The sequence below is a fragment of the Oryzias melastigma genome, linkage group LG21, assembly GCF_002922805.2.
Source record: "Oryzias melastigma strain HK-1 linkage group LG21, ASM292280v2, whole genome shotgun sequence".
Taxonomy (NCBI): Eukaryota; Metazoa; Chordata; class Actinopteri; order Beloniformes; family Adrianichthyidae; genus Oryzias; species Oryzias melastigma.
The window spans coordinates 28238139-28247775 of NC_050532.1; the positions used below are offsets into that span (position 1 = coordinate 28238139).

The window sequence follows — 9637 nt, forward strand, 5'->3', positions numbered from 1 at the left end:
TGGATGTAAAGATGTATTTTTTTATTTTTACTAAAGTAAATGTAAACAAGGTACTCTAATAGTAATCTAAAAATATTCTAAGATTAGATGTCAACAGGTAGATGTGTAGTAGATCTCTGTGCAGATATCTTTCAGAACACGGTTGGTAGACCTAACCGAGTAAATAGTTGTCCTATAGATATCTACAGTAGATGTGTGTTGTATCTAATAGACGTTCTATGTCTGGTGGGTTTATGTTCCATTTTTAGTCTTTGCTATCACATAACTGTGGATTTGAACCCACATGTTCCCAATGTCAGGGTGGAGTTCAAGAATTAAAAAAAACTCTTTGTCTTAGAGTTATAAAGTCTACATATTTTAATGATCAAATAAAATCCTTTCAAGTGCTAAAGGAATAACATTAACTTCTGTAACAGTTGCAGGACTCTAAAGTAAACAACAGAACTTAATCAATCCTTCCATCCATTTATTAAATCAGCTTCATTCCTTTATGGGGTAGTGGAGATGCTGGAGCCTATCCCAGCCAGTGTTGGGTAACGTAGGTTTCCCGCTGACGGTTCTCCAGTCTGTAACAGACCCACAACCATACACACCAACTCCTAAAAACACAATTCATAATCACCAGTATGAAGAATGTTGTTGGACTAACAAACAACAATTATATGCTTCAATATAAAGCTCTTTGTTGGTTCTTCTTAGAAGAAAAATGTTAAATTATATTTTCTTTATGTATCATCTTTAAAATAATAAAGCCAATCTTGAACTAAAATGAACCAAAGTCTCACTGAAAGCTAATCATCTAAAATAATAATAAAAATAAAGAAGACTGCAGGCTCGTGCTCAAACATCACTAAATAAACATGAAAACATTTTTTTTAAACCGGGAAACTGCTGTTAATTTAATCTAAAACGCATTTCTCTGAGATGTTTGACATGTATCTTCAATCACGATCAAAACTCCACGAATCTTTATTCTAAAGGAGACGCTGCCGAAGACCGACGGAAAATACCGACTTCCGCGGTGCATTCTGGGAAGCAGCGACTCGGGAGGCCGCCATCTTTGCTCGTAAGGACAAACATCGCGTTTCAGATGATTTTTCTCCGAATCAGAACCATTCAAGCGAGTCCAGTGGGTCGGGTTCTGTGAGCACCGCGTGCAGAGAGTAGCAGTTTGGCTTCAGCCCCGAACCGGAGCGCAGCGACCGCCGCCGTTTAGCCGGTGAAGATGGGCCGCTCGCGGAGCCGGAGCTCGTCCCGGTCCAAACACTCCAAAGGCAGCAAGCACAGCAAGAAGCGGAGCCGGTCACGGTCCAGAGACCGGGAGCGCTCCAAGAAGAGGTCAAAGTCCCGGGAATCGAAGCGGAACCGGCGCAGAGAGTCTCGGTCCCGGTCCCGGTCTACAACAGTCACGGCCCGCAGAGAGCGCGCCGCTTCCCCGCCGGAGCGCATCGACATCTTCGGGAGGACTCTGAGCAAGAGGAGCGCCCTGGACGAGAAGCAGAGGAAGGAGGAGGAGGAGAGGAAGGCGGAGATGGAGCGGCAGCGGAAAATGTGAGCAAAAACACCAGAAATGTTTCTTTGGCTTTGGCTAATGCGGCCAAGCTAACGCTAAGCAGCTAGCGCTTAGCAGTTAGCCGCTGACGTCACCAGACAGCGTGAGCCCGCGTGCCAAGATTATGCGCGGACCGCTGTCCACAACACTGGGCGCGAGCTCCCTAGTTCTGTTTGTTTTTGAAACTTTCTCGTTTTCATTCAGAGCGGAAGTGACGTCAGAGTTCCAGGATAACATGATGATGTTCAGGCAGGATGAGCTGCTCGCTTTAGCTTCTCACCTGGCTTCCTGAGGCCACGCCCCCCAGCAGCTTTAGGGCTGCTTCAACGCTTTGACAGATGGAAATGTCAGGTGACCAGTGAACAGCCAATGGCAGCAGACTGAGGAGACATAGATGAGGGTTGGTTTGATTTCGTCTCCACTCACAGCTGCTCTTAAAACTGGGAAAACGTTAGCCCCTGAATCAGATGCAGGACAGAGGAACTGGTCCCGGTTAGACCGGTTCTAATGTTGGTCTAACCTGGTTCAGATGGGTTTGGGTCATGAGGGCCGGCTCGTCTCCTGTGTGCGGAGCGCTGCTCGCCATGCGGCGCGGAGGAGCTCTCAGCCTGCAAGCAGCGTCTGTATCTGTGGTCCTGAACGCAGTCTGATCACCTGCTGACAGGTGACCGCCAGTATCACTGCTTCCTTAAACGCCCTAGCCGCCCTCCGGTGAGGCTTCTGAGGTCCAAAGTTTCATGGAGTGCTAACATGACGCTGAAACACGATGAAACCCGATGTAGTCGACCCGGCGTGACCTCAGACTTTCTCACAAATGCCGCCGGGTTCAAAATGTCTCTGAAACCTGCCTGTTCTGTCCCGATCTGCAGCCGGCAGCAGGAGATCGAGGAGAAGCTGATCGAGGAGGAGACGGCGCGGCGGGTGGAGGAGCTGGTGGCCAAGCGGGTGGAGGAGGAGCTGGAGAAGCGTAAGGACGAGATCGAGCGGGAGGTGCTGCGGCGCGTGGAGGAGGCCAAGCGCATCATGGAGCGGCAGCTGCTGGAGGAGCTGGAGCGCCAGCGGCAGGCCGAGCTGGCGGCGCAGAAGGCCCGAGAGGTAACGCTCGGTCGTTCACGGCGCACTGCCCCCTCCCACTAACGACCCCCCCACATTCAGGTCCTCCAGAGCTTCACCTCCTCCTGCAGTGATGAAGACGTCTCCTTCCTCGTCCTCAGTTACCATGGCGAGGACGCAGCCATCAGCGCTAGATCATTTCATGTCAGTTTAACAGCTTTCCTGGGGGGTGGGGGGTCAGTCAGCTGGTTCTGGTCCAGCAGTGAAGACGTGATCAGTGAGGTTGATCGGCGCTGCTGTTGCCATCGTTGCTCAGTGACCGGGCTCTGCTCTGATGGGGGGGCGGGGTTTAGTCTGAGCGGGCGATTCGGTCATCTCGCCACAGGAAGCCCCGCCCTCTGCGTAGAAGTTTAACGCTTCCTGCTGTGCCTGGCGGGGGAGGGGCTGCACTTCCTGTTTCCTGTGTGCCCAGGTCACCTGATGTTCCTGATGTTGTGCTCCTAACGTGCTTCTCCTTCAGGGCTGCAGCTCTCTGACACTGTTTCTGTGAATACTTGTGTTGTTGTTGTTGTTGTTTTTGTTTGTTGTTTTTGGAAACACAACCGCCACCTCCTAAGTAGCACTTGACCTGAGCTGGCCTGCAGCCGTTCAGCTCAGCCGTGATTGTCCCGTACTGTAAGTGTGCCGCGGTGGGCTCTCCTCGAACACACTCAGACACAAACACGTGAGCGCCGCCCAGAGCGAGCGAGCAGATAAAGCTCCGCCCCTTCATGTAGCTTCTCAGGCCAGGAAAGGCGTAGGTGTGCGTGCATCGGTGAGCTAAAACTACACCCTCTTCTGTCTTCTCCTGCATCTCTGATAATAAGAAAGCAGCAGCTCTGGCTGCCAGTGTAATCGGGGCTCCGCCCCCTTCTGATTGGCGGCCTAGCCGTCACATGTTAATGGAGGGAGGGGGGAGTTAGCGGGTCCATCCCGTCTGTTTCTGTTGACCTGCGGTGTCTGTGTGCTCATGAGCGAGAGGAGAGCTGGTCTGAGCCGGAGCGGCGCGTGTGCACGTGCGTGTGAGTGTGAAAGGTGAGCGTGTGAGCGCCGCTGAGGGGCGCCGTTCACGCACTAACATGTCGCCGTGTCGCCCATCCAGGAGGAAGAGAAATCCAAGCGGGAGGAGCTGGAAAAAATCCTGGAGGAGAATAACCGCAAGATCGCTGAAGCTCAGGCCAAACTGGTACGGAGCTCCGCCTCTTCCTGCTCCTGTGACCCTCACTTCCTGTCTGTCTCAGAATTCTGTCACTACTTACAGCACTGTGTTGGGTGTTGTCTGAATCTACAGTTACAGGATTGGATCCTGATCTGAAACGGGGTATTTCAAACTAAATTTGATCTCGAAGATTAGGATTTGTCGATCCAATCCTGCTCTTAATCCGTTGGAAAACCTTCTGTCGGGTATTTCAGAACTTTGAATTGAATCCTGTTTGATTCTGTAAATGAGGATTATTCTGATCCCAGCTGAGAGCAGGATCTGGATCTGTTTCTCCGTTTAAAACGTGTTTATTTCCCCCAAAAAGAGAAAATATGTGAACAAAATAAACCTGATCTAAAACTTAATTCTCAGGTCTAAAATGTTACATAAACACATTACAATGAAGTTTTCATTTTCATTTACATAAAAAACATTTGATTCTGTCCAGTGAAGAGGAAAAGTCTAAGAAAGTATAAATGTACGTTAAAGAGGCCATGCTCTTATTGTGAAACTTCCATGACAAAAGAAAAGATGCAGCAGAGTCATCTGCTGATGTAGAAACAAGGACTTACTTGGTAAAAGTTTTTGAATTTTTCGATATTTTATTAGGTATGAAATGAATAGATTCTCATTAATAATTAACTATCAACAATGCAAACATAAAAACACTGAAGGAGTTGAGAAAACCAGATGAACTCGAGGACAGTCAGAACCCAGAGTCCTGGTTCAAAGATCAGCTCTTCTGAGGATCGGTGATCATTTCACGTGTTTTCTGTAGACATTTCAGTCTTGAAGAATACAAACGTAGAATGACAACAAAAGACTTAAAATAAGTGATGAACTCTATGGGGTCAAATCTGGATCAGCTTAAAATGAACGAAAAAACAGATTCAAAATAGAAAACATGAAATAAAACTTGAAACTGTGAACAATATATTGTAAATTTAATGAAAACCTGAATAAAAAAAGTATGAATTTAAAATTGTCACTTGAAAAACAATGTTTCCATTAGATCTCTCATGACAGCCTGAAACCAGAGAACACTTGATCTGACCTGGATCATCTACAAACCAAACGATGTTTGGAGAAAATGTTCCTGCAGAAAGAAACCAGCTGGACGGAGCAGAAGTTCTGTCAAGTTTATTTATGTTTGTGATGTTCTAACAGAAGCGACGTTCTCATGATGATCAACTATTTCGTCAGATGTTAAAAATGATCTTCTGAGATCAACTTTTACTCATATTTGTTACAAAAGTTGTTTCCTCGATTTTGGAGAAAGCTCCGCCTTCCTCCAGGTTCTCCCTGATCCTGTGGCAGATCTGAAAATCCTCTGAGTAGATTTGACCTGATCCAGACAACTTTTGAAAAGTCAGTGATCTGCAGAGTCAGATTAGAGGATTAGATAATCCTGATCCAAATCCAACAGATTTTTCTCATTTTGGTTTCAAAAAACTCGTTTTTCTAAAAGATGAAACCCGTTTTGGTGTCGGGATGACTAACGATGGAGTTTTGAGTTTTTGTCGTTTGTCGGCTCACATTAAGAAGACTCCTCCCCCCTCCCCCGCAGGCGGAGGAGCAGCTGCGCATCGTGGAGGAGCAGAGGAAGATCCACGAGGAGCGCGTGAAGCTGGAGCAGGACCGCCAGAGGCAGCAGAAGGAGGAGCAGAAAATCATCCTGGGCAAAGGGAAGTCCCGCCCCAAACTCTCCTTCACACTCAAGGCGGCCGACTGAGACCCCCCCACGCCCCGCCCTCGGCGCCCCGCTCATGTGTCCGTACTGCTGTCCTCCTCATGACTCCGCCCGCCGCCGTCCTCCGCCGAAACGCTCGCTTCATTTTGGAAGTGTCAAAGGAAACTCTGGATGGGGGGGCGCCGTGGGAGAACTCACCTGTCCCGTGAGGACCACCGCTGCTCCCCCCGGACCTGAGGAGGCGGCGGCTTCACCCCAGAACCTGACTGCCCCGCCTCATCCGCTGCACCGGGACTGATTCGTTCATGTTTCTTCCTGCTTTTCTGTTCGGAGGCGTTCTTAGCCTGCAAGTCTTAATCTGGCCCCGCCCCCAAAGCTCAGCAGACCACAACGCCGTCAGCGGTGGGCCTAAAGACCCGCCCACAGCCTGACAGCACAGTGCCCCCCTCCCCTTATCTTCTCACTCACGTGTTGTGGTGTGCTGACCCCCCAGATAGAAACGTCCCTGTATGAAGGTATGAAGGCGTGACCCCCAGTTACTGTGTGAACCAACACCCCCCAGTCAGTGGAGTTTGGGAGGGGGGGTCTGTGTCTATTTGATTCTTAGAGGATGCTGCAGTTCAGGTAAGAGGAGGTCAGAGGTCAGCAGGTGTGTGTGTGTGTGTGTGTGCGTGTGTGTGTGTGTGCGTGAGAGAGACCTCAGGTGGGTATGTTTAAGTGTATTGTGTGGACTCTTGGGTTTGTCACGTGCTTTCAATTGTTAAGGGACTGAACAGATCAATAAATCCATGGAATGCTCAACGTCTGCTCCTCATTCTGGTCCGGAGAGGCCTGCAGGGGGCGCTGCAGTCCGCGCCATGGCGGGACGGTTTACTGAGGCTGAGGGGCGGAGCCTCTTCAGTCACATCCATCATCTTTACTGTCGGTTTCAACAACACAAATGAACCAGAGTTAAGATAACGAAAACATTAAAAACAATTATTTTAATTGTGTGAATAAGTTAATGTAAGATTTTACCTTAAGGAAACAAATTTCAAATACAAAACTATTCCACTGGAAAACGGTTCAATTTAAAAGAGAAATTTGTAATATTCTGACATTTACTAAAAAACAATAAAAATAGTCCTGAATTATAAAATAAAACGTGTTACATTGATTTACATTTATTTTTAGAGGTCAAATCATTTTCTGCTGATTTTGCGTTAAGATAACTTTATGAATTTGTATTTATATCTTAGATAAGTCATCGCTCATCATTTGGTAAAACCATCATCATCATAACGGATCTCCGCAGATGTTCCGGATCAGATCCGATCTCAGACCCCCGCAGCTTCAGGAGGGACGCACGCGGGGGCCCCGCGCGCGTCCCCGCACTGAAAGAACCACCTTCAGGAGAAAAACAGGAGAACCGGTTCTTCCTAAAATTCAGGTTTATATTGTTAAAACAGTTTGTCACGTTCGCATCAGTGCGTGAGCGTGCGTGACCCCGCAGCCTCTACCTTTAAATCAGATGAAGATGTTTTTGTCAAATGAGAGATAAAATTCTGGTTCTGGTTCTGGATCCGGTCCGTCTTATGAAACTTCTACTTTCGGGCTCACGCATGTGACCCGCATGACCCCGCGTGAGCAGCTGCGACGCTGCATGAAAGTAGCGGCGGTTCACCACGACGCGCGCGGGACAGAAGGTGTTCATTGAATTAGAGGGTTTTCTCCAAAACCCCAGTGTGTATTGGGGGGGGGGGCTTTCCTGCTCGAACCTTCTACCTGGGGACTTCCGGGTCAACTTCCGACTGAGTCCGTTCGTTTCCCCGCAGATCAGCAGGTCAAACTGCTGGATTTCCGCCGCTGGGGGGCGCTCTTCCCCTTCAGAGGAGCCCGGGAAGACCCGCAGGACCCCCGAGGATCCTGATGGGGGGGTCAGCTTCTAATGACGGGGATCTGTCACATTTAGAGAGCCTGAAGCTCCGCGCGCGCAGGTGACCTCTCAGGTGAGGCGGCCCCGCTTTCGTCACGTGACTCTGAGGTTTGACGTGAAAACGGCCTCGTGCGGTGTTCGGGAATCCACCGAACTTCTCCGAACCGCCGTGACTGACGGCTCTGCTTCCAGCTCCGCAAACCAATCAGCGGAGCGAGGGGCGGCGCCTGCGAGGCCCCGCCCCTCGCACATATTCCCCGTCCGCGTCCGTGGCGCTCACTCTCCATCCCGGTGTCGGAGCGCGCGTGCCTGCGGTTCGTGCTGGTCGGACCTCGAGTATGAGAACTTCCATTTGTGTCCTTCCCACATTCGATCATTCTTCTTCACCCCCCCGCCTCATCTCTTCGCCTCTTTCCCCCACAGTTGGTCGCTCCCCGCCGCACCCCCCGGCCCGGCTGACCGCTCCAGCACCGGTTCCGCTCTGTGGATTTGGGTTTTCTCTGAGGATTTACGGATGTTCCGCAGTCGCTGCGCCACTTTGGCATCAGAGGATGTATTTGCGCGCTGAGCGCGGAGGACAGTGACGCGCGAGCCTTTGGAGCAGGTCTCTCGTGCGCAGAGGCTGATGCTCCCGCTCTGGACCCGGATTTAAGCCCGTCGGTTCTGGTTCCGCTCGTGTTTTTCCTGAGGACGCAGGGTTCGGCTCGGCTCCGGGTCACCATGGGGAGGGACTCGATGTGGAGATATTATTTCGGAGTTTTGTTCGTCGCCTTCAGAGTGGACCTGTGCCGCGCGCTCATCCTGGAGTCCATCTACTGGAACACGACCAACGGCAGGTGAGTGAGCGGGACCCGCAGCCAAGCGGGGGCTCTCCTCCGGGCCCCGCAAAGACGTGCGCGTGCTCGTCATTCCTCCATAAAGTCTGTAGTGTTTAGGTGGACGCGCGCGCGCGGCGCCGTCCTCCAGAAAATCCGCAGCAATTCAATAAAACGAAGAAAAACACATTCTGGCTGCCGCGCGCGCGCGCGCACGGACCCGCCGTTTGTGGGTTTTTGGTGAAACGCAGGTCGACCGGACCCAGCTCGTTTCTGGGAGTTCCGGCTCGGTTCGTGCGCGCTCTTTGTCCTCAGGCGGTCCGTCCGGACCCGGTCTGAACTGGAGCGGAACCGAGAGGCCTCGTGACCCCAGACCGGTCTGGTAAGGACGTGGATCCGAACCCCGGCGGCTCCGTCTGTTGACCCGCGATCCGAACCGCAGCAGTTCTTCAGTCTGTAGCCGAACTCTTCCTGTAAATGTCGGAACCAGAACATTTGATTCTGCTCCTCCTCGCCGCTCCTGCGGGCCGGGAGGCTGCCGCCGCGGAGCGCGGAGCACCGGGCGGCCGCGGACGGAAACAGGTGTCCGCCGCAGGCCGAGGGTCCGGGCCGTGATCCGGACCAGCTCCCGAGTCCGTCCGAACCAGACGGTTCAATAAAAAGGATTCTAAGTAAAATATAAATCAGGAAAGAATCTTTCTGTTTCAACTTTAAGGAAATTAAACTTGAAGAAATTATTTTCACACACACATATATATATATTATTATTATTATTATTTTTAAATTTGAAATAATTAAAATAAATAATGCAAAATGTAAAAGGATCAATTTGTGTGGTTTCCCGCTCAGTAGAAGTTCTAAAGAACTTTTTCTTCGGTCAGAACCAGAAACTCCATAAATCTGGAAAAACCCGCGTGACGCCAAACTTTAAAATATTCTCATAAACTCTGAGAAATCTTGGTGTGAACTTCAGAAGATCACAGCCTAAGTGCTGAAAATAAAATAGTTATAAGGAGACGCGGCGCGCGCGCCTGAATATTATTGAAAACATAGAAAATAGAAAAGTTTAAAAAAACAAACAGAGAAAAGACAGAAAACTCAAATGTTTTTCCTTCAGATTCACTTGAATTTAAACCGTTTCTGATTCTTTTCCAGACAAAATCATTTAGTTTAAATATCTCGTGTTTCTGTTATTATGGGATGGCTGATCTTTACTGCGTGAAGGCCGCAGACTGTGCGTGTGTGTGTTTGGGGTCCCGCTCGGAACCGGGGACCGTCTAATTCCTGCGCAGGCCGCCCGCGGGGGTGTGTGGATGGAAGCTCCGCGCTGTTTGCGCTCCGCCGTCACGCATGAGCCCCGCATCGGGAGAAA

General features: G+C 50.1%; 2 protein-coding genes and 1 long non-coding RNA gene across 6 annotated transcripts in view; 2 read left to right on the top strand and 1 right to left on the bottom strand.

The window, feature by feature from the left end:
• Positions 1-322: 322 nt before the first annotated feature.
• On the bottom strand, positions 323-2426 carry LOC112155174. 2 transcript variants are annotated; one of them, XR_002920758.2, is made up of 3 exons: positions 2073-2426; positions 1833-1932; positions 323-566 (listed from the first exon to the last, which is right to left on the bottom strand). It is a non-coding gene; the product is annotated as an uncharacterized LOC112155174 (long non-coding RNA). The 2 variants fall into 2 exon arrangements; XR_002920759.2 differs by having other exon boundaries at positions 323-599.
• arglu1a (arginine and glutamate rich 1a) lies at positions 998-6336 on the top strand. The gene is made up of 4 exons (XM_024286689.2): positions 998-1551; positions 2422-2647; positions 3747-3830; positions 5413-6336. The coding sequence occupies exons 1-4, from the start codon at positions 1226-1228 to the stop codon at positions 5575-5577; spliced, it is 801 nt and encodes a 266-aa protein (XP_024142457.1). The 5' UTR covers positions 998-1225; the 3' UTR covers positions 5578-6336.
• A 1392-nt stretch (positions 6337-7728) lies between these two features.
• efnb2a (ephrin-B2a) overlaps positions 7729-9637 on the top strand; it is a 15584-nt gene continuing 13675 nt past the window's right edge. For 2 of the 3 annotated variants that reach the window (XM_036209669.1, XM_024286843.2), the window contains exon 1: positions 7734-8286. In XM_036209669.1, coding sequence (XP_036065562.1) covers positions 8171-8286 — 116 coding nt within the window. In that variant the 5' untranslated portion in view covers positions 7734-8170. Of the gene's footprint in view, positions 8287-9637 lie in introns of all 3 variants that reach the window. The other variant, XM_024286842.1, reaches the window with a different exon arrangement.

What these genes read in the sequence shown, in the direction of transcription:
- arglu1a (XM_024286689.2), top strand. Translation starts at nt 1,226, where the DNA reads ATGGGCCGCTCGCGGAGCCGGAGCTCGTCCCGGTCCAAACACTCCAAA. An exon ending in ATGGAGCGGCAGCGGAAAAT is followed by an intron (nt 1,552 to 2,421) that starts GTGAGCAAAAAC and finishes CCCGATCTGCAG; the next exon opens with CCGGCAGCAGGAGATCGAGG. An exon ending in CGGCGCAGAAGGCCCGAGAG is followed by an intron (nt 2,648 to 3,746) that starts GTAACGCTCGGT and finishes TCGCCCATCCAG; the next exon opens with GAGGAAGAGAAATCCAAGCG.